Source organism: Podarcis muralis, chromosome 6 (genome assembly GCF_964188315.1).
Source record: "Podarcis muralis chromosome 6, rPodMur119.hap1.1, whole genome shotgun sequence".
NCBI classification, from domain to species: domain Eukaryota; kingdom Metazoa; phylum Chordata; class Lepidosauria; order Squamata; family Lacertidae; genus Podarcis; species Podarcis muralis.
Window position 1 is genome coordinate 85,561,795 of NC_135660.1, and position 24,181 is coordinate 85,585,975.

General features: G+C 45.8%; 1 protein-coding gene across 31 annotated transcripts in view; it reads left to right on the top strand.

The window, feature by feature from the left end:
• The window catches only part of CAMK2G (calcium/calmodulin dependent protein kinase II gamma), a 159,586-nt gene that overhangs the window by 79,199 nt on the left and 56,206 nt on the right, over positions 1-24,181 (top strand). For all 31 annotated transcript variants that reach the window (XM_028729051.2, XM_028729050.2, XM_028729058.2 and 28 more), the window contains exons 4-12: positions 6,932-6,986; positions 8,035-8,100; positions 11,468-11,540; positions 18,394-18,496; positions 19,469-19,552; positions 20,620-20,714; positions 21,225-21,347; positions 21,897-21,980; positions 22,932-22,974. In XM_028729051.2, coding sequence (XP_028584884.1) covers positions 6,932-6,986; positions 8,035-8,100; positions 11,468-11,540; positions 18,394-18,496; positions 19,469-19,552; positions 20,620-20,714; positions 21,225-21,347; positions 21,897-21,980; positions 22,932-22,974 — 726 coding nt within the window. The remainder of the gene's footprint in view (positions 1-6,931; positions 6,987-8,034; positions 8,101-11,467; positions 11,541-18,393; positions 18,497-19,468; positions 19,553-20,619; positions 20,715-21,224; positions 21,348-21,896; positions 21,981-22,931; positions 22,975-24,181) is intronic.

Consider the following 24,181-nt stretch of genomic DNA (forward strand, 5'->3'; position numbering starts at 1 on the left):
GTAGCTTCAACACATCCTTAATGCCGAGTGTAGTATTTTGAGGTGGGGACGGTGGCAGTGGATTGGCGGCCGGGCGGGCGGAGGGGAGTAGGCTGGAGTAAATTCATTCTGGTTGTTCTTCTTATCCCATCTCCACTCAATTTGCTGCGGTAGTTCAGTAGGGCAACTGCCTCCCCGCCCCCCCAATAGCTAATGCATGGGGGCAGCGAGAGAGCCATTACCGATATGGAGAGATGCAGATTCTGCCTAATGGCTGCCTGGCATGCGCCCAGGGATGAGGTTAGTGCTGACTCTTGAGTACCTGGCATTTATACAGAGTGTCTTGTTGCAAAAGGATCTCCAGAGCAATTTGGAGACTACATGACATGGGGAAAGAAAGAAAGAAAGAAAGAAAGAAAGAAAGAAAGAAAGAAAGAAAGAAAGAATGTTGGAGTTACTGGGCAAGAAATTGAGATCCCCATTTCAATGCTGCCTTGTCTGTTTGCATCAGCATTTGTTTCACCTAAGCAGCCTAAATGTCACAGAGAGATTGCTACAGTATTGAAATCTGCCCATTTCTTCTTCTTCTTCTTCTTCTTCTTCTTCTTCTTCTTCTTCTTCTTCTTCTTCTTCTCCTCCTCCTCCTCCTCCTCCTCCTCCTCCTCCTCCTCTCTCTCTCTCTCTCTCTGTGTGTGTGTGTGAGAGAGAGAGAGTGTGTGTGTGTGTGTGTGTGAGAGAGAGGCTTTGTGAACCTCGAAGTTTTGGTTTGTGCATGTGGAAGAGAGCACTGTATCTGATTGAAAATGAGGAGGCGGTGGAGGGTGGCAGAGTTTTTGTGGTGGCTTGTCTGTTGGTGTGTGTGTGTGTGTGTTTAAACAAAAAGATGAAAGGAGGCCAGCAGTCTTAATTCGAATTGGAAGATAACTGATGTATTAGGCATGGATTTATTTTACTAATTATTCATTAGTACCGTCGGCATTTTCTGCTTACAAATAACCCAAAACAACATACTGCAGTTAAAATAAAATATGATAACAACAGATTACTAAACTATACAGGTTGTGAAGAAGGATGGGTGTCTTGTCTGTTCTGCATCTTCTGCCAAGCCATTTAATTGGTTGACCCTGAGTATTAGGACTGTGATGGGGGAGCAAAATCATTATCTCTCTCCGCACAGTAATTCTGTCTGCTTCTGCCATCCTTACCACCACCCCCAACCCGCCGCACCCCAAATTGCCTCTCTGAATCTAGAACACCTAAAATACTTCAACATTTCCTTGTAGGGAAGGTGCTTCAGCCTCTATCTTATTTTTGGTTGCTCTTTTCTGTACCTTTTCCAGCTCTCTATCCTATCCATTCTGAGATGTGAGCAAACGGAACTGTTCACAGTATTCCAAATCTAACTGCTCCATAGATTATATAAAGGCATTATGATATTGGCAGTTTTATTTTCAGATCCTAGCTTGGAATTTGCTTGTTTCAAAGCTGTTGGCTTTCATCAGTGCTATTTTTTAATTTTTATTTTAAAGAAAAAAAGGTGGCAGAACTCACAATGAACACCTCCCTTGTTGTCTTACAATAGCAATGACGCCCACCTGAGAGGTGCCGGAATTGAGTTCTGGAGAGTACCGACTGAAAAAAAATCCCTGGTTTTCATTGAGCTATCCACCAGAACCCAAGTATCTTCTTCGTCGATAGGCATAGCCAGTTCAGATCTCCATTGCATACGTGAATGTACATCACTTTACACCCAGTCACGCTGAATTTATTTTTTGCCATGCTGTTGCCCATTCACTCACTTTTCGAGCTGTGCTTTTGAAGCTCTTTCCAGTGGACTTGTTTATATTAAATTTAGCTAAATTGTTGGGGAAATTAGTGGGTGCACGAGCTACACACTTCTTCAAGCAGCTGAGCAATCCCTGCTTTTTACTCTTCCATTCTTAGAGCAGGGAACAAGCCATGGAGCAGCTATCTTAGTGTCATATGTGAGCCAACACTCATGGTTTGTTTCTCTCGAAACAAACCATGAACGGGGACCCAAGTTTTTGTCCATGCTTTTGTTTAGAAACCAATCAACCATGCATGCTCGTTTGCACATACAGTGGTGCCCCGCAAGACGAATGCCTCGCAAGACGGAAAACCCGCTAGACGAAAGGGTTTTCCATTTTTGAGTTGCTTCGCAAGACGATTTTCCCTATGGGCTTGCTTCGCAAGACGAAAACGTCTTGCAAGTCTTGCGATTTTTTTCCGCTCCCCCCCCCCTTTTTCTAAGCCGCTAAGCCGCTAATAGCCTTTTAGCAGCTAAGCCTTTAATAGCCGCTAAACCGCTAATAGCGCTAATCCGCTAATAGGGTTGCTTCGCAAGACGAAAAAACCGCTAGACGAAGAGAATCGCGGAAGGGATTATTTTCGTCTTGCGAGGCACCACTGTAATGCTAAGCCAGCCGCTCCATAGTTTGTAGGAAAGGAGAAGCAAAGTGAGGGCTGCTTGGACTGAACAGCCAGCTGATTTCCTTAACTGTGGTCTATAACCAGGCTTACATATGAACAGTGTAAATGGAGTTGAATACAGTTTTATTTAGCAAGGAAGCCCTGGTTGTAAAGAGTTTTTAAAATGTCATTATTGTTAACGTGGTAATTGTTAATTGGGGAAACAAGTTTCTCTTGCGATTGTCCGCCTTCCATAGGTGGTTTTGTATAAATTCAATGGGAAGTTGATGGCGCTTCCTATCTGAACAGTAGAAGAATTTTGATTTGATATCCCACTTTATCACTACCCTAAGGAGTCTCAAAGTGGCTAACAATCTCCTTTCCCTTTCTCTCCCACAACAAACACTCTGTGGGGTGAGTGAGGCTAAGAGACTTCAGAGAAGTGTGACTAGCCCAAAGTCACCCAGCAGCTGCATTTGGAGGAGCAGGGAATCGAACCCGGTTCACCAGATTACGAGTCCACCGCTCCTAACCACAGAGGAGGGATGGGTAGTTCTTTCATTGAGAATCTCAGTGGGGAACTTTGAAAATATAAGGTACCAGAATCAAGGAGGCCATGGGAAGACACAGAACATAGCATTTCCATCTGTAAATGATTTAAAGAAAACGCAATGGACTACTTTTATGACAGAGAGTATTGCAAAAGAAGGGCAGCTTAACAGTCAACTATCCAGGATGTAGCCTGTTAATTAAATAACAATGAGCTGACTAATCACTTCTAGGTAAATGTCCATTAGCAACAGAACCTCCTGGTACTGGTCTAATCCCTTGGGTTTTTATCTAACATTGTCTTTCTGAAGAGAGAGGATACAGGGCAGGTGTGCCTACCGTAAAACACACAGAGAGGAAGAGCATTAATGCAACCTGAGGAAAGTCCAAAGCACAGAAATCCACTTAGGATAATGCTGTGTTCCGTGCAGTATGCCAAGAAGGAATAGCGGTAAATAGTCATTTAGACAGCGGTGTCCAGAAGAACTTCAGCCAACCTTGTGACAGCTCTGCAAGGTTGGTTATAGTGGTGTTACCATTAATGCACACAGCCAGAAGGGTGAGATCCTGGTTTGCCTGCTTTAAGGGCACGCAGTGAATTCCTAGATGGGATAGGATTTGAACCAGGACTTCTTGGATCACAACGCTCACTGCCATTTCACTATGGTACGTGCTTTTAAAGAAATGGACTCGGAAAGGAGGACATCGTCACTTTGCTTTTTCCAGAGCCTTTTGGAGGGCATTCCTTTACCTTGGGATGACACCTCTCTTTGGCTAATGCTGGACTCAGTAGGGTGTGGCTACAGCTCCATAAGTGCATAGCCAAATTGCCTGCTACCTTGTGCTTTTGTTCTGTTTTCCCTTTCTGTCTTCTTTCCTCCTGTCTTGTGTTCCTCCAAGCCTCTCCCCCAACCCCCCCCGGCTCCATTTCGTTCTTTTCCTGTTTCTTCTTTGTCCCTACAGTCTTTTTTGGTTTGCACCCCACCTCCTTTGTTCCCAGAACGGAAGGAGGAGGGCAAAGCCCTTGGGGTCCACGGAGAGGGTTGGGCAAGAGTAGCATGGTCCCCATGGCTGTGCCTCCTCACAAGTAGGTGCAGGAGTGCTCAGGTGGGTCTGCATTGCCTGTGTGGCCTCCCCTTGCTCAGCTAGCAGCAGGGGAAACTCCTGGCACTTCCAAGGATTATGACCTCATTGGCGTGTCTAATTATATGGCACCTGTTTCCCCTTAGCCCCACCTCCTCCAGGGTCAGCTGAGCATAGCATGACCTCTACTATGGACAGCCACAGGAACTCCTCACCATCCCAGGGTCACAGACTGAGGAACACTGCCTTGTTGGAAGATGGTGATTCAGGGCAAGGAAGGCCAGAATCACACCTCCAAGTATGGCTTTGGTGCCAAATTCCTGGGGGTGCAAGACAGAAAATGCTGTCCCGGGCAGCTCCTTTGGCCACACCTACTAAACCTGACATTGTACCCTTTGCTTTAGAGACCCTTGCGCAAACAGACTCCCTGGCACCTAGGACCAGGTCTTTGGCACCCAATGCCACCTTTTCAATAGTCCACTGCACAGGAGGCAAAGTCTCTGGTAGCTTGTCAAGACGCTGGCAGACATAGGTGTTTGCTGAAGCAATCTGAGGTTCAAGCCTATTCAGGGGAGGCTGTGCCCCACTTGCTGGCAAGGAGGCAAGCTTTTTTACTCCAACTTCTGCCATATCACAGACTGCTTAGATAGCTGGGACCCCTTTTCAGTGTTCTGAGTAGCAGAAATGATCTTGTAGGTTATGCTGAATGCAGCTTTCTCCCCTTCTCCCATTGCAGATTTCCCTGGGGAAGAGGAATTTCCAAAATTCTTACAGTGGGTTAAGGGGCTGGTGTCAAGAGAGGTCCAAGGGTCTATCCCACCTGAGTCTGCTAGCCTCTCCTACTGCAGTGCCCACTTCCAGGGCAATAAGCACAAAAGGAGGAAGCACAAATCCAGAGGTGGGTCTGCCCATTAAGGGGGACCAAGCCAGCAAACACTGTTAGGAGCGGCTCCTCTTCCTCTTCGTCATCCTCTTCTGTCTGTACAGAGAACATTTCCCTTTTCATCTACACACACAAACACACACAGAGTGAGGTTTTGTTCCTTCCTTCCTTCCCTTTTCCATTTCTTTCTTCCTTTCTGTTTGGTTTGCTCCAGCCAATCAATACTGGGGCTGTTCCAGTTCGAGAAGAGCTGGAGCTCAATAGGCAATTAAGTGAAAGGAGTGCAATTTCACAGAGAGAAGATGCTGCTTTTGTTTTCAATTAAGTTGCTCTTCCGCTGTACATTGTCCAGATGACCTACTTGTTGAATATTCCATTCTAGCGGCGACCACAAAGCCACCATTCTGCTCTCTCTACTGTGCGCCTTTGCATGCCACTCACCCGCTGCCCCACCTAGGTTCTCTGCCCCATCTTAACCTTTTGACTTGCAAGTGTCCTTGTTTCACATTGCCTTGGGCTGTCAAAAACTGGCGACTCCTTGAATGCCCAATGAAACTCTTTCCTTCTGCCTCAGCAGTTTGCAGCAGCAGAAATGCTAATCCTTGCCCCGACTTTTCCATTTCAGGTTTTCTTTTCTTCCTCCTCCTTTACTTGCAGAATTGCTGACGGCTGCATTAGCCGGGCGTCTCCTCTCGATCTGTGCTGTGGCACTAGTTCTCTTTGCATCTGTGCCCATGTTCACGTTCACCTTGACTTTGTGTCTCGTGTGTGGCCTCTGGGGAATCTGACATATGGATCACCCCCTCTGTGGAATGCTGATCCCTCGTAGTGTCACCGCAGCAAGGCCTGCTTGGCAGGTTTGGACCAGAGCTCCGTTAATGATGATTTTACCGCAGCATGGTTTCCTTGATCTAAATGGCCTGCGGAAGCTGCTAATTGTGCACGGGGCAAAACATACAAGTCTCATACCAGCTTTGCGGCATGGTGATTTAAATTGGGGAAACCCCCTTTCCCCCCACTGGCAAAGCCCTGATTGGATCAGGCTTCGAAAAAAGAGAGATAGAGAGCTTCAGTTTCCCATTTGCAAAATGGAGATGAAATTTGCCTTTCTTACTACGTTGTCTTACAGAATACTGAGGGCACTTCTGAATACTCTAAAGCACTATATAAAAGCCAATGCAATTCTGGGCTGCATCAATAGGAGTATAGCATCTAGATCAAGGGAAGTAATAGTGCCATTGTATTCTGCTCTGGTCAGACCTCACCTGGAGTACTGTGTCCAGCTCTGGGCACCACAGTTCAAGAAGGACACTGACAAACTGGAACGTGTCCAGAGGAGGGCAACCAAAATGGTCAAAGGCCTGGAAACGATGGCTTATGAGGAACGGCTAAGGGAGCTGGGCATGTTTAGCCTGGAGAAGAGGAGGTTAAGGGGTGATATGATAGCCATGTTCAAATATATAAAAGGATGTCATATAGAGGAGGGAGAAAGGTTGTTTTCTGCTGCTCCAGAGAAGCGGACACGGAGCAATGGATCCAAACTACAAGAAAGAAGATTCCACCTAAACATTAGGAAGAACTTCCTGACAGTAAGAGCTGTTCGACGGTGGAATTTGCTGCCAAGGAGTGTGGTGGAGTCTCCTTCTTTGGAGGTCTTTAAGCAGAGGCTTGACAACCATATGTCAGGAGTGTTCTGATGGTGTTTCCTGCTTGGCAGGGGGTTGGACTCGATGGCCCTTGTGGTCTCTTCCAACTCTATGATTCTATGATTCTATGAAATGTTTGTTGGTTGGTTGTTGGTACTCGCTTATTAGTGAATAACAACTCACTGCAGCAATACCAAATAGGAATGTAAATATATCCACAACCCAGTTGTGTGGTTTCATGAAGGGAACACTGTGGTGGGCGGTTCTCCACAGGTTTGGTCCAGGTCAATACACTTTGCCTCACTTCCTCTGTTCCTCAGTTTCCTGCTGAGTTTGTTCTGTCTCTTTTTGTTGTTTGCAGTGCGGCTCCATGAGAGCATTTCGGAAGAAGGCTTCCACTACCTCGTCTTTGATCTGTAAGTGCTTTCTGTTTAACTTTGATCCATCATCACTGACAAAAATGTGTGGGCTGTAGAAGGAGTTTCTAAATAAAATATATATCCAGGTGTTCTATTTTCTCCTCCCTTTCTGTTCCTCTAGACATTGCTACAGCAATTGATAGATTCAAGGGTGTGTGGGGTTGTTGTTTTTTAAACCCAAATTATGTGTGAATTTTGCACACAGTACTACACTGTGTATTTTACTAGAACCTGCGCAGACACCCCAAGTTCCACTGCCATGTCATTAGACCTTCCACCCTATACTGGCAATGATATATCCTTTGGACCTTAAAGTTTTCTAATCATAAAAGCAAAAAATAACCAGAGCAATAGGCTCTTGCCAACTGCAGGGATATCACATTTGTCTCTGCAGTTGATGAAATAAACCTGACCCAGTAATTCCTTGTACTTGGAGCCATTTTTTGGCCAGGAGTTGATAAGTCTAAAACAGGGTTTCCCAAACTTGGGCCTCCAGCTGTTTTTGGACTACAATTCCCATCAACCATGGCCACTGGTCCTGCTAGCTAGGGATGATGGGAGTTGTAGTCATAAAAAAACAACAGTTGGAGACCCAGGTTTGGGTAACTCTAGTCTAAAAACACAAGCAAGGATTGCTTGTGGGTGTGCTGAAGAAGTTTATTCAATCCACCATTTGGGGATAGGCTTATCTGAGTTGGTGAAGTACGTTTGCAATTCCAATATGATGTTGGACATTCAGCAAAGCAATGTTTTAGGTGGCTTTCCAGACCTGGACAATGTTTTCAATCTTTTCATCTTGCGTACAACCAGAAGGCATAATAGGCACTGTAAATCAAGCTAAAATAATAGCTTGGCTTTAATCTGTGCATATGCACAACAAGCAGCAAGTTTTTATAGTTTCTGGATTGCTCTGAATTCTTCTGAAGAGTATTTAGGGAAGTCTGATGGAGGAATCCCATCTGCTTTGAGCAGGAAGTGTGAATTCTAACAGCCTCCAAATGAAAAGTGGGTACTTGTATCCTCATGAATTTATATCTCTTCCTAGGGTCACTGGTGGAGAGCTTTTTGAAGACATTGTTGCTAGGGAATATTACAGTGAAGCGGATGCCAGGTAAGAAGAGCTTGTCACCTTGTATGCCCCCTGATTTGGGTTGGGCAAACTGAATTCTCCCAGCACTGTTTGTGGAGTCTGTACTGTGTACGGTGCAAAGTTTTCTCCCATTCCACACCCTGTTAGTCCTATATTCCGTTTGGTACCTGTTCCCCTGAGAGCGGGAAAACACATGGGTGTATTTAATGTTTGGACTTCCAACTACTGTCTCATAAAAAAAGGTAAAGGACCCCTGTCCAGCCAAAGGCAACAATGGGGTGTGGTGCTCTTCTCGCTTCAGGCCGGCGTTTGTCCGCAGACAGCTTTCCGGGTCATGTGGCCAGCATGACTAAACTGCTTCTGGCGTACAGAACACCTTGATGAGTGCCAGAGCGCATGGAAACACATGCCGCAGCCCTACCTATTTATCTACTTGCACTTTGATGTGCTTTCGAATTGCTAGGTTGGCAGGAGCAGGGACAGATAAACAGGAGCTCACCCCATCACATGGATTCGAACCGCCAACCTACCAATCGGCAAGCCCAAGAGGCTCAGTGATTTAGACCACAGTGCCACCCACTCCCTTAAACCATACACCTATGCTGCAGCATTTTTAGGAGGGTGGGGTAGTTCTGCTATAGCTGTTGCATTTCTCTCCCTGTACCTACATTTTAGGCACAACTTTGGCAGGGTTTTCAGTTGTCTGAATAAAGTCAATATGAGAGCAGCCTGCAAGGCACCTAGAATAGCAAAAAACGTGCTTAGCCTTGCAGTTCAGCTCATCTTTGCATAACACAGTATTTCCACATCACCTGGGCCCAGGGGTTTACCGACACCTACGGTTAGGAAGTGTATTTGGAAAGCTTCGCCAGGCTGCTGAAACCTTCCTAAATCTCAGTTGAAAGGAATGAGAAGGCCATCTGCCTGACTCCGACTCTGCGTCGCAAGGCAGGATAGTCTACTGCGCCTCCCCCAGCAGAACAGTCTGTGCAGTCGTGATCATAATAGGCTGCAACTGAAGAGATGCATACTAGTGCCAGCAGAGCAATTAGCTCCGCATTACCCGGTCCTCTTCAACTTTGATCAAGTAAGCAAGTCAAACCACATGCAATGGAGACGTCAGGAAACCGGTGCTCTCATTGCAATAATCAAAAAGCAGTTTCTAGTCTTTATGGTGGTAGGGAGGCTGTGGATACATTCAGCTAGATGTGTGCAAGTGAGAGGAGATTTGGGTGCATCTTTGTTGTATGGAAGTCTTTAATGGTTGAAGGAAGCTGGCAGCAAAGCAAAGCAAGGCAAGGATTCCTCCTCCTCCTCCTCCTCCTCCTCCTCCTCCTCCTCCTCCTCCTCCTCCAATAAATGCAATCTATCCCAGCCTGAAATGTTGCTTTCAAAGCAATTCATGGGAAATACTGTTATTAACGCCACACTTGCCAGCCCCACTTTTTTTTCTTGGCTGCAGAAGGAGAACAGTGCCACTTAAGCAAAGCTTTGGGGGGGGGGGTCCTCGCCCGTGTAAATGTCTCTGGGTGGTCATATTCCCAGCTTATCTCCTGCTCCCCTGGATTCCCCCTCCAGCTTGAAGAGGTCTAGCGCTTCCTTGCTCAAGTCGTTGCTAGCTTGTCCCCTTGCTGCTTCGAGCTGCATTCCAAAGCCGGCTGGAGAGAGCTAGCAAGTGAGAGCGGAGTTTGTGCCAATCTGACCTTCCCAGAGACTCATTGCGCTTTTGCCATTTTTGGCCAGAAAGTCTCTTGCTGCGAATTTGGCTGTGTCCTAGTTATACAGATCCCCCAACCGCCCCCCCCCCTTTTCTGGGATTGAGAAGATAGAGTCACAGGGCCTGCCATAGTGGTTTACATTGCAAGCCCCTTTTACTGGGTGGGGGAAGCCGTGCCTTGCACAGCCTTGTTCTTTCCTAGAGCAAGCCTGTGTCCTCAACACTTAAAGCAGATTCTGAAAGCACACACACCTTTCCCCCCCCCCACCCCAGGCACTGCTGTTGCTACCTTTTCAGAGGGATTTGCATCAAGATGGGTCTGACTCCTGCAACGTGAAATTGCCAAGGGGTGGTTTGAAACCTGTAACTTCCTAGGAACAGATTCCTATGGTGTGCTGCAGGAGCTGTTAAAATACACACTCCTCCGTACATCAAAGAGACTTTGCTACTTGCAGCAAGTCGCTTACATACCAGCTGCCGTGTCTGCTTCCTTCCAAGCGCTTGGAAACCTCTATCTGGTTGAGCATTCCCAGAAATCTGTGTGTGTTGCCTCATGCACAGGCAATGTGGGTGTAGTGTTGTCCTGACATGATAGGTGTAAATGACATGTTGCTCCTCTCTCTGCAAAAAGAAGGAGAAACAAGAGGCAGCAGATTTTCATTGAGCTTGCAGGGAGCTTGAAGAGGGAAACAAGGGAACTGAAAATGCACGCTGAGTGGGTTCTGTGCTTAAAAGGTGTCCAGCTCCTCTCTGCAGACGCATATCATCTTTGTAATGTGGTCGCATTTATCGCTACTAAAACCTTTCCACGCTGGCGGGATCCCAGCCTTGAGACTGATGGAGGAGGCTGCTGATTGATTAAAGCCTCGAGGAGTCCTGCCAAATGTAGGCGAGTGCAGTTTGTAAGCTGGCCCCAGGGCTTGCCACTCATATTTTGTGGGGTGCGTGGTGTTCTCTTTTGCGTACCTGTGGACAATTTCAGGGACCGGTCGAAGCTTGTGGGGCGTCCAAGCACACTGCAGCAAGCTGAAATGCAAGGTACTGCGATCTGCACCATCTTCACAGTAGATCACACAGGTAACAGTTAAGGCATAGGATTGCACCAGAACTGCCCTGTATTTACTAGTTGCATTATTTATGTATTACTGCTCCCTGGTTCCACTGCCTTTTGGTCATAGTTATAGGTGATGATATAATCTTGACCTATAATTTGGGGACGCGGGTGGCGCTGTGGGTAAAAGCCTCAGTGCCTAGGGCTTGCTGATCGAAAGGTCGGCGGTTCGAATCCCTGCGACGGGGTGAGCTCCCGCTGCTCGGTCCCAGCGCCTGCCAACCTAGCAGTTCGAAAGCACCCCTAAGTGCAAGTAGATAAATAGGGGCAGCTTTCTAGCGGGAAGGTAAACGGCGTTTCCGTGTGCGGCTCTGGCTCGCCAGAGCAGCGATGTCACGCTGGCCACGTGACCCAGAAGTGTCTCCGGACAGCGCTGGCCCCCGGCCTCTTGAGTGAGATGGGCGCACAACCCCAGAGTCTGGCAAGACTGGCCCGTACGGGCAGGGGTACCTTTACCTTTACCTTTATAATCTTGACACTTCTGCCTTGGGAGCCTTGACGTTATCAATCAATAAATACATTAATGAATAACACTCTTCCTTTTTTTTTCTTTTCTGCAGCCACTGCATTCACCAGATTTTGGAGAGTGTCAATCATATCCATCAGCATGATATTGTACACAGGGACTTGAAGGTAATCCTTTCTTTTGGTGAAAATGCAGAGTTGCTTTGAAGCTGTCGTTGGTAGGAATGGAAATGAGATCGAGATAGCGACACAGGATGGGCCTTATTTCCAACTAGCATGAATTACAGTTTTCTTTTGGAGGGCTGCTCAATCACCTACTCATACCTTTGCTCCTGTAACACCCAGTGCTCTACCTAATTCTGCATTTTATAGAATCTCAGAATATTCAGAACAGGTACGCTGCATAATATGGAGGTATGCTGCATAAGGTACCCTGAAGATGCTCTTAGTTATATGACTGTTGTACGTACACATCTTGTTGTTCTTTAACCCAGTGCTAAAGTTGGTTGCCTTGCAGAAAGCATTCACTTCCTCCTAAAACTCTTCTTGTTCTCCTTTCAGGCTGGTTTTTTCCTTATTTCTTCTCCCTCTTACTGAATTTATCACTGTGTTTAGCCCAAGGGTCCTCAAACTTTTTCAGCAGGTGCCCAGTCCACTGTCCCTCAGACCTTGTGGGAGGCCGGACGATGAGTGGCCTGCGAAAGGGCTCCGAAGAGGGGCTGGCACCAACAAAGCCCAGCCCCCTTCCTCCTCTAGGCAGGGCAGGGAGAAGCCAGGAGGAGGGAGGGAGGAGGCGGCGCCGCGCCGTGTGAGAGAGAGGGAGAGGGAAAGAACATGCATGTTGGCGATCCATGCGGCGATTCCCGGACCATCCGCGGGCCAGATTTAGAAGGCAGTTGGGCCTGATCTGGCCTGCAGGCCTTAGTTTGCCAACCCATGGTTTAGCCTCATCGTTTGCTCCTCTCCTCGGCACTCCTTTGATGTTTTTGTGCTCATTTTTTGAGGCTTGTTCTCTAGTTGGTTTCCTTATCTACAACCTCTTTAGACTCGGTATTGTCCTCTGCTTTGCTGACTTTAGTCACAGTAGCCTCTGGATTCCAACCCCACCTCCTAGTCTTTTGCTCCTGAAGCTAAGGCTTTTCAAACTGCTAGTCATTAGCTCTCAGTGGGGAGGGGTTAGCCTGTTTTCCTCTTTCGCTTGCTAATGATCAGCTAAGAATCTGCTATTGCTCCTGGCTTCTTTGCCTGCATTTAAATGGAATGGCATAGACGAAGTCCACACTCTCCTGCCAGGAGCGAATTACAGCCAGTACAGGCAATAGACATTTTTACAGCTAGTTCTGCTTCTACTCAAGTTTTGGCTTTCAGCTCTAATGATATCTAATGATACCTGCCCTACCAAGGATGCAGTAGACCGTACTTCTTCACTCACTTGTTTTCAACCCCTTTCCTAGCATGAAATTCGCCTTTTCCACAGCTCCCACACATGTCGTCAATACCTTCATTGTCCCATCATCCACAATCTTATTTCAACTGAGCTATCTACCACAAATCAAAGAACTGTTGAGTTGGAAGGGACCCCAAGCTCCTCTAGTCCATTCTCTTGCAATTTAGGAATCTCAGTTAGAGCATCTATAACAGACGGCCATCCAGCCTCTGCGTAAAACCTCCAAGGAAGAAGAGTCCACCACCTTCTGAGGGAGCCTGCAAGATCTCTTTCCTGTTCAGTCTCACCTCCCTCAGCTCAGTTCCCATCAATATATTTGTGAGGCTATGATTTTTGCCTTAGTTTGCAAGGCAAACTAAAAGGGACGCGGTGGTGCTGTGGGTTAAACCACAGAGCCTAGGGCTTGCCGATCAGAAGGTCAGCAGTTTGAATCCCCACGTGCGCTCCCGTTGTTCAGTCCCTGCTCCTGCCAACCTAGCAGTTCGAAAGCACGTCAAAAGTGCAAGTAGATAAATAGGTACCGCTCCGGCGGGAAGGTAAACGGCGTTTCCGTGCGCTGCTGTGGGTTGCCAGAAGCGGCTTAGTCATGCTGGCCACATGACCCGGCAGCTGTACGCCGGCTCCCTCGGCCAGTAAAACGAGATGAGCGCCACAACCCCAGAGTCATCCATGACTGGACCTAATCGTCAGGGGCCCCTTTACCTTTACCTTTACATTGACTCGCATTTGCCCTTTTACTGCTCATTCACTCCGTTTGGAGATACCCTTAGGGAGCTTTTCACAATTTCGCTTTTATTTTTACCAACCTGAATAGTTTGGGGTCATCAGCAAGCCTGGCCACTTCACTGCTAACCCACAAGACTCGGTCATTTATGGGCAAGTGGAAAAAATACAAGTTGCAATACATAACTTTGAGGGACCCCACATCTTAACATCTAAGCACTGAGAGAATGGTCCATTTATTCCTACTCTCTTGTTTTACATGGCAGCTAAGGAGTGGTGTGTGTGTTTGTGGAGCTCTCTGTTCACATAGGGTGACAGCCTGGACCAACAAACGTGGCTGGAATCCCCTATGAACAGTAAGCATGTCCTTAAACATGCTTCCCCAAAGCTCTGCTGTGTTTCGGAGTTCCACAGCAGGTGATCAAAGGTTCGTTGGCAGAGAAATCAATGTGGACAAGGTTCCCTGCAGGTGAGAAGTTTGAAAACTGCTGGCTTGCCAGACTGCGATCCAATGAAAGCTGCCAAAATAGGTTTTGACTTTTGTCTTCCTCAGCAGCTATTTTATAAAACCACGGCACTTTTAATTTCTTGTCTGCGCTATGTGTTCATTGGCATCATTCATAGCATATACACTCACTTAGCAGAGAAGTTTTGTGCTAGTATGAAGCTTTAAGATACTGGAGCCTTCAGGTTGCAGCTGTGAGCCAGCAAATATTTTGAGGTCTATTGCAAAACCAGAAAAAAAGAAAATTAGTTCCCATCATGAGAAAATGGCTCTGACCCCTTTTCTCTGAAAAGACCTATAGTCAGTGCAGGGGCCTGCCTCATCAAAATATCTCTTTGTGCCTTTGGCCATGAAGAGTTCAGGGCAATGTCTGGAAAGTTCTTTGAAGTGGTAATAAGATTTTCTCCTTTTGCCTCAGACATTTGTATGCTCCTCCAGCAAGGCTGTCCTTTGTGAGAGAGTCTTAACTTCCCGCCTGCTTTTTTTGTGAACTTTTGCTAGAAAACTGACCACAGGAGATCTGAGTTTGTTCAAGACAGGGGTGATCTTTGATCTTCCTAATCAGTATCTGTTAGGTACGGAAAAGGTTTGAGCGAGGGGGGGGGGGAGAGAGAAAACTTCCAGCTTAAGGAAAAGGCAACTAAACAACGCAGATATAAGTTACTTTGCTGGGCATCAAAAGAGGAAAGCAGGTGTAGCATTATCAACGTGGGGAATTGCAAGAGCACGTTAAAATGTGTATGATTCATTGATTTGTATCAAGGAACTACATTCTATTCTTAAATCTGACATTTGCTTTAATACTGATATTCAAGTGTTAGTATTTAAGTGTTTATTTAAGTATTTAAGTATAGTGAATACTAATACATACTATTGCTACATCTACCACTTGCTTAAATATAAGACCAAACTAAATGTGATGGAGCAGCCATGTTCTTGATCTGATGTCTGCAGTGACTGTGTTTGTTTGTTTGTTTGTTTGTTTGTTTGTTTGTTTGTTTGTTTGTTTATATCCCGCCCTCCCCAGCCGAAGCCGGGCTCAGAGTGGCTAACAACAATAAAAGTAACACAGCATTCTAAAATCAATTCATAATGGGGCTGGGCAGAGGGGGGTGCGTGATGTTTGTGATGTTTAATTTTCACATGAACTTCATGCCCCCTTCTCAAGCCCCAAATTATGTAGTGGTATGCAGGTTAAGGGGACACAGGTGGCGCTGTGGGTTAAACTACAGAGCCTAGGGCTTGCCGATCAGAAGGTCGGCGGTTCAAATCCCTGTGACGGGGTGAGCTCCCATTGCTCAGTCCCTGCACCTGCCAACCTAGCAGTTCGAAAGCATGCAAGTACAAGTAGATAAATAGGTACCGCTCTGTCGGGCAGGTAAACGGCGTTTCTGTGCGCTGCTCTGGTTCGCCAGAAGCGGCTTAGTCATGCTGGCCACATGACCCAGAAGCTGTACGCCGGCTCTCTCGGCCAATAAAGCGAGATGAGCCCTGCAACCCCAGAGTCGGTCACGACTGGACCTAATGGTCAGGGGTCCCTTTACCTTTACTTATGCAGGTTAAGAGAGTGGAATCCTCTTCCTAGCCTTACCTCCTCGCCTCTTGTCACCTGGGCTCTTTTTTTCCAGCTGAACTCTGATACCAGAAGTGAGTTGGGCTGTGAGAAGAGTGCCTGCAGTGATGGAGCAAAGGGTGCATGCTAAGTTTATATGCCCTGATGTGTACTTTTTCATTGGTGAAGAATGTAAGCACCCCTGCCTTTTGGTTTTGGAATTCGGCTGAATGTGGAGCCATTCGAATCTGCCGCTAGTCAACTGTGAGGCCATCCTGCCCAAGGTGTTAATCTGTCTCTTGTATGGAAATGCTTGTTCCATACTTAAGATTGCCACTGCAACTGCACAAGGATTCACAGTTAGTCACTCACATGGAAACCAGATGCAAATTAGGAACTGCCCAGAACTTGCCCGTATTGGCTCTCCCACCCCATGAAAGTTTGGAGGGAGATAAGTGCCCCGTCAGACCTTTGGTAGCGTCCCATCACTGAAGCACCTTTCAAATTGATGTTTACTACCGGAAAGCCATTTGCACAAGTCATGTGGTAAACCACTCATGCAGTGTTATAAAACTACTGCAAGGAATGCTTTAGGGAGTAGTTTGTTGCAGCATAATGTTTAAGTGCATGCAAAGTAGGGGTATATCCTGCATTAGCCAATGCTGCAGATGGATTCAAATGGAAGTGAACATCACTTTGAGATGCTTTTTTCCTCGCCTTTAACAAGACCCCACAAGTGTTAATATTGCTGCTCTCATAGAAAATTAAAATCTCTGAACAGTGAGTATCTTGTGCCAGGATGCCTCCTCCTCCTCCCACTCCCCCCCTCCTCCTCCTTCCAGTGTTCCATCTCTTACTACAAGAAAGCCAAGAGCTGCAATGAGTATTTTGTACATGTGGCTAGATTAACAAAATACAGTACAGTGGTGCCTCGCAAGACGAAAAGAATCCATTCCGCGATTCTCTTCGTCTAGCGGTTTTTTCGTCTTGCGAAGCAACCCTATTAGCGGCTTAGCGGATTAGCGCTATTAGCGGTTTAGCGGCTTAGCGGCTATTAAAGGCTTAGCGGCTGAGCTGCTAAAAGGCTATTAGCGGCTTAGCGGCTTAGAAAAAAGGGGGGAAAGCGGGGAAAAAATGGCAAGACTTGCAAGACATTTTAGTGGCGCAGCGGCAGCAGGAGGCCCCATTAGCTAAAGTGGTGATTCAGGTTAAGAACAGTTTCAGGTTAAAAACAGACCTCCAGAATGAATTAAGTTCTTAACCCGAGGTACCACTGTATCTTTTCTAGACACTTGATCCTAATGCATTTCTCATAGTGGATTATGGGTGCGAGCTTTCCAACACTTACTGGTAAATCCTTCCCACCACACTGGGTTCTTTGGGTATGTTTGACCTATTCCCGCCGTGGAGCACAACAAAACTGATCCCTGAACACCCACCTGGCCTATTTTCTGGGCACCCTGTCAGTTCTAAATCCGCCTGGAACAAAAGCTTCAGTTGCCACGAATATCAGAGGCCATGGAAAATAAACATTCTTTCTGTGTGCTCAGTGCTTGCCCCCAAATAAGGATCCTGTTTCCTAACACCATGGGGCACCCAAGTTTACGTTGGGTGTGGTTTTTCATTACTTGAACCAGCTGCCCTGTTTTAAGTTGAATTTCATAGTCTGCTTAGTTAAGAGTTTGCGTGTTAAGATACAAGATCCCCGGTCTCTCCAGAAGTAGAATGATGCCAGCCCCGGGCGATCCTTACTCCAGCCTGTTTCTGAGCCCCTCGCTTCTGCCTTCTCTGCATTGGAGCTCTTTTAGTTTTGTCTGCCAGGAGGGAGAAAAGGGGACACAGTCTCATGCCCTGAGCAAGGAGGGAAGGATACAGTGGCTATTCTCCTCAGCCTCATGGCAACAGAGGCCTCGCCGTAATAAATCCTTGCAGATGAAAATTTCCAACAGAGCTCACATTGAATCAGCAGACAAGAGCGCTGCAGTGACTACATAACCAGCCCCATCTGGATCTCTCCATTCAGCAGTCCTTAGCCGGATGCTCTGCGTTCCGTGATGGACTTTACAATTGAGCAAAGAATACAAAGGGAACTGTTCTGTGACGGAAGAGTTTCTGTCCCTTAAAACTGCCCAGCATAGGCTTGAAAGAACCGAACGGGCTTGTCCAGCTGGCCTCATCCACCTTCCTGCCCACCCACCCTCATGATTCACAAAAGCGGGGTGAATTATGCAAATGCGTGTTGATTTGCATAACTTAGAATTTCTGCTCTTTTATTGGTGCATAACTTCAAATCCCTTGCTCTGTGCAAATAAATCACTGTGTACGTGGTCCTGCATATTTCCCCCTCCCCCCTTTTTTTCCTTGTCCTGTGCCTTGGGGGCCTGGTATGATGTTCATTGGGAGTTGTATCACTGCAGTTTGCTATGTCTGCTGCATCATTATGTCTCCACATGGATGTTATCTCCAGCAGAAGTGAAGGAAGTGTACCGCCAGTGCCATCTACTGTCAATATATTTAATAACTTGTCTTGGATTGCAAGGGTTAACTAGGAGAATTCTATATAAATTAAATTCATAATCTTTGGAGTAGGGTGGGAGGGGAACACGGTTTCCTTTGCAGAATGCTACCAGTTGGAGCTTGTCATTGGTGCAAGTTTGAAGCTGGCTTTTTAAGGACAGCTCTTCTGTTGGAAGAGGACATTTGTAGGTGTGAACTTTTCAACATATAGACCAGGCGTTTGCAGAGAGAATATATTTACTCAAGGTTTTCCTTCTCTTCTTGTTTTCTCTCCTAGCCTGAGAACTTGCTACTTGCAAGTAAGTGCAAGGGTGCAGCTGTCAAGCTGGCTGACTTCGGACTTGCGATTGAAGTTCAGGGGGAGCAACAGGCATGGTTTGGTAAGTGTTTCCCCAAACAGGAAGAAATCTAAGGTTGTCCAAGGGGTTGTGCTCTGATTGAAGGGAATATTGATGACGGTATTCACTGTGCCAGTGGAAATCAGTGATGCAATCTGTCTAGGCTGTGCATCAAATAATTTTATTTTTTTCCAGAGAGATATCTATCTTCTGGGTGTTTTGCAAACTTCCATGTGCATACAGCTCACACCTGCAGTGAACAGCCAGTAGCTAGAAATGCAGTATTTTTGCAGTAACACAGTGAGAGTAGTTTGACTGCCACCAAAAGCAGCAGCAAAGTTCATTGGTCATCAGCCAAGTACTGTCCTCCTGTCTAAACTGGAGCTCAAATGATGCTCTCCCATCCTGCTAGAACCAATGTTCTAAAAAGTGACGCCTTTCTGCACCACTTAGACACCATTTTCTGACTTCATCTGTCAGCCCCTCCTCCTCCCTCACCCACGAAGCCTAGTAACCCTAAAATAACAACAACATGAAGTTACCACTGCTCACTTCTACTGGTGGTGGTTAGTTTCAGTGGCAGCTACACCAGTCTAATAAATCCCATTGCTAGCCTATTCACTCTTTTTGGAGCATTTCCCCCCCAGCATGGGACCCCAGCTACAAACCGAAAACTGGCGCCTAAAACATTTCCAGGTGCCTTATTTGCTTCCCTTTCTCCTTACTACCTTAGTGGCATTTTCTGTTCCAAATGCTCCCTGTGCATATCTGGAAATGGATGAGTCTGGCATTTTTGTTTAGGTTTGTTGAACATACAGTAATAATATGATATGGCTCAAGGTTTCCTGGGCTAGGAGCTGATAGGATGTCGTCTCATTTGCTTTGTTATTGATAGCCTAGCGACTCTACTTTGCCTGAATATCCTAGTTTTTATACACATGCACCAGCTTTGTGCAAGAATGGCAACGTTAATTTCAAGCTGCTGAGTCTGTTCCTCATCTTGTGTTTCGACAGGGTTTGCTGGTACTCCAGGCTACCTGTCTCCCGAGGTCTTAAGAAAAGATCCTTATGGAAAACCCGTGGATATATGGGCATGTGGTAAGGCTACCTAGCATTCATATTGTTTGACAGTGAGGGGTATGCATGCTTAAAATCTGACACCGTTTTAAAATGAGTTTTACATTAGAGGGTCTCCACCATATCTTGCAGAGAATTCTGCAACTTAATTATTCATTTTGCAATAACGCAGAAAGGAAGGGAAGATAGTTATTATAAAAATAAAGCTAGGATGGAATTCACGTAACGAGTCCCGTCAGCAGGAGCCCCGTGCAAGGACTTGATTGATTGATTGATTGATTGATTGATTGTCTTTCTGCGCATTTTTCATTCAAATGAATCCCAAAGCAGCTTACAAACAATGAATAGAATTAACATCATAGAGCATAATATGACTTCACAAGTACAGCATGAATTGTCTAAAACAATTAACAAATCATCAGTAAAACAATTGCTATCTATAAAATAGCTATAAAAATAAGCTAAGCATCACAATTACATCAAAAGTCATATTATATGATAAACAAATCGGTACGACATTGATAATCTATAAAACAATATCAGCAACAAATAGCGACTAAAAAAAATAAAGCTCAGAACTGTTAAGTTCATACACACATTCTCCACACACCCCCATGTCTTTTCAATCTATTCAGTTCATTAACATATGCTTTCCACTTGTGCAGTGGGGCTTTCCCCTAAACATGCCCCCCACAATTCACTACTGAAGTGAGTCTGGTTATGAGAACACAGGAAGTTAACATCAAGCACTGCCTTACAATGGACTGTACATAGAGGAGAAGACCATCACCACAAGGGCTTTTCCAGCACTTGGGGCTTGCGGTTTAGTAACCACTGGGACATTGTATGACTGACGAAGCCGCAAATACTCTCTGATGACCCGTGCATTAGTTTTAAAATGGAGCTCTTGGTGTTCCAAATGAATCACAGCACCTAGGGCAGTGGCATGGCCATGGCAGAAAGTCCCTCCACAGAAGATGGGCTTGAAAGTCTCTAGACTCGTATACCAAGACTGCATTGTGAGAATGGGCTGCAGGCCTAATTGGAGCAAGCCAATGTAACAGCAATACCTTTTTCTTCTCCCCCAGGTGTCATTCTGTACATATTGCTAGTGGGGTACCCCCCATTTTGGGATGAAGATCAGCACAAACTGTATCAGCAGATCAAGGCAGGAGCCTACGATGTAAGAGAATTGTTTTCTGTACAGTTAATTCCAATCAGTTGGCTGAAATATGGCAGTATAGATAGACTGTGGGGCTTCACAACTCCTCCCTGCCCTAAACCAGTTCTACTGCCCCACTCGCCTTCCTGCCTGTCCGTTTGTCATGCTGTAATCGGTGTGGCTGCCCAGCTGCAGCACGACAGCATTTTATATTTTTATGCATGCAGGAAGGTGTGTGAAGTTCAAGCACCAATGTAAGGTACAAATGATTATAACAGCATGTAAAAAGAAAACGGCACCTGCAGGGTTCTGCAGTCCACTTGCAGCCATCCCCAAAACTGTATCATGCGTTGCCTATGCATTGCCCCAAAATACAAATCTCCGAATGCCCTCATATTCATAAATATGCCAAAGCTGCCAGCTGAAAGGGTGGAATGTGGCAATGAGTTCATTGTGGAGCACGGGCAGGAGAAGCCAGCTCGGTGCAGCAAGGGGCAAAAGGCATTTCCCTGTCTCCTCTCTCGCTTCTAGTTTCCGTCTCCAGAATGGGACACTGTGACTCCGGAAGCGAAGAACTTAATCAACCAGATGCTGACAATAAACCCAGCAAAACGTATCACAGCTGACCAGGCTCTTAAGCACCCATGGGTCTGCGTAAGTATCTCCCTTCCCTGTCTCTTCCTCTTGTTGTAAGGGTAGTTTCAGTCATTTCGCCCCCCTGCACATTTACAGTAGTGTTAAGAGCACGGCTCTTGACAGCACCAGGGATGCGAGTGGCACTGTGGGTTAAACCACAGAGCCTAGAACTTGCTGATCAGATTGTCAGCGGTTCGAATCCCCGCGATGGGGTGAGCTCCCGTTGTTCGGTCCCTGCTCCTGCCAACCTAGCAGTTCGAAAGCATGCAAGTGCAAATAGATAAATAGGTACCGCTCCGGCGGGAAGGTAAATGGCGTTTCCCTGCGCTGCTCTGGTTTGCCAGAAGCGGTTTAGTCATGCTGGCCACATGACCCGGAAGCTGTATGCCAGCTCCCTCAGCCAGTAAAGCGAGATGAGCCCAGAGTCTGTCACGACTGGACCTAATGGTCAGGGGTCCCTTTACCTTGACTGAGACAAAAAAAAGGGGGGGGGGTAATTTTTGCAGATATTTGCTTTCCTTTCCTATCAGAGATACTCCTAACAGTGTTCTTTGCTTCCCTCCCCAGCAACGATCAACTGTGGCCTCTATGATGCACAGACAGGAGACTGTGGAATGTTTGAGGAAGTTCAATGCCAGAAGAAAGCTGAAGGTGGGTTGAAGGCACAGACTTTATGTTCTCATGGTTTAGGGTTATGGTAGGTGGTGGTACATATTTGGGGTGCATATTTGCTACTGACACAGACATTGGGGTTCAGGGGTGTCTGATGGCAGGGCCTTCCCATGCAAGTCTTAACTTGTGACATTGGGGTGAGGCCAAGGTTTTGCATTGTGTACTGGACACATTCCTTTTTTTTTATTTAATTTTTATTAGATTTTCCACAATGATAACAAAAGCCACAAAGCAGAATGATACACAAAAACAGAAAAAGAAAAAAAAGAACAATAAACAGATAAACAATAACAACAAACTTAATTCTTCACAAATCCAACCTTTTAAACATCTTGGTTGACTTCCTCAAGTCCCTCCCTTCTGAGTTTCCTTGTAGTTAAAAGTAACAGCTTTCCAATATCATTATTAAACTAGAACAATTTCCAATTATAGTCCATCTTATTCACTTAACATTCTAAATCCCATTTATTTAATTATAACTTAGTTTAATCCTAGGCCTATTTGTTTCTTTCAAGTAATTTCTAATTTTTTATATTACAATATTTATTCAAATAGACCTTAAATTTCCTCCAGTCCTCTTGAAACTCCTCTTCTTTCTGGTCGCGGATTCTTCCAGTCAGGTCAGCTAGCTCCGAAAAGTCCATCATCTTCATCTGCCAATCTTCCATTGTTGGTAGTTCTTGTGTTTTCCAAGTAATATTCGGGCGACCGTTGTGGCATACAAAAATCACATTTCTTCTTGCAAAAAAAGTTGAAGTGAAATAGTTTCATTCAAGGAAGCTTGTTGTGTAATGTTAGGCTGGCCTGCCTTACATCTGGCTAACATTTACTGTTTACAGGCTACAGTAAGCATGTGTGCCTGCTAACATGGTGTGGAATATCTCTCAGGAGCCTGGTATCAAACGCAAATCATTTCCTCTCTCTTTTTAGGGTGCAATCCTCACAACAATGCTGGTGTCTCGGAATTTTTCAGGTAAGTATTCCCCTCCCTCTCCCTTTTCTCTTCCTCCTTCCTCATCCTTTTTTAAATATAGGCATTAATGCATGTGTTAAACAAATGATGAAGAGTGAACGACGCAGATTGTATCCCAAGTTTTGTTAAAGAACAGTCCATTTTCAAGATTTTCTGTAGTCATTATACGTATAACTTGAGGTTAGGAAGGTGCAGTCATTCTACTTGAGAGTCGGTTCGTTCACCTGAAGACCCTTCATTACACTCGACTTTTGAGATGGATTACTCCGCATCCTTCAGTTTTCCATTAGGAACTCGGTTCTCTAGAGTTTGTGGTGGCAGGCTTATTTCTTTCAGCTCAGAAGTGGGAGCTTAATTCCGTCCGAGAACAAGATGCATTACTGGAAGAAATGGAGTGGTTGGTCCCGCAAATCCCATTGCAGAGAATCCTAAAGCACTCAGGCTGTTGCCTGTTTCCTTCTGATGTGTTTTGAAACAGGTTTTTAGTTCACAGCCAGAAACAGGGCTCACTCTGTATTAAAGTCACAGTGTCCTAAGTATTGCAGTGGGGAGACAATCTTCACGCTGGCCCTGCCTAGTAAGCAGGTAAAAGTTGTGAAAGTTCGGTAGCTCCCACGCTCCTTGATATCCCAGCAACCTTGACAATGCCTGTAGCCAAGAGCTGGTGCTATCCCAGATATGATAATACCCCTCAGAAAATGGGAATTTACATAAAGGGGGGGGGATTTCCCATTTTTTAACAAAACTAGTTGAATTTGCTTTTTTATAACCAACAAGTTCGTTTCTACCCTAATAGTGCCTTTCTCATGTGAGTAGTCTTTGCATGTGTCTGGAAGATGGGGGCGGACGGTCTTGGGCCATAATACGTCACTTTGTGATTCCTCCCCTCTTCCTGTGCCTTTCTCTTATCCAAGAAATGTGGCTCATTTAGGTGGGGGGTGGGTGGGGGAATGGAATCATGTCCTTTTTTCTCCTAAAACGTTTCCTTGACTGTTAACTTCTATTATTTATATATATTGTTGGGAGGTGCGTCTGCTAATAAAGCAGAGAATGAATGCCTTCCTTTTGTGCTGCTGCTGCTGCTGCTCATTTTTATGTGATTTATTTCAGGAAACAATCTTGCCCTTACGGGGGATTTATATATGTTTACTTTTTGTGTGCATCGGTGGCTTGCCGGGGGGCAGGCAGGCAGGCGTGGTTGGGAAGA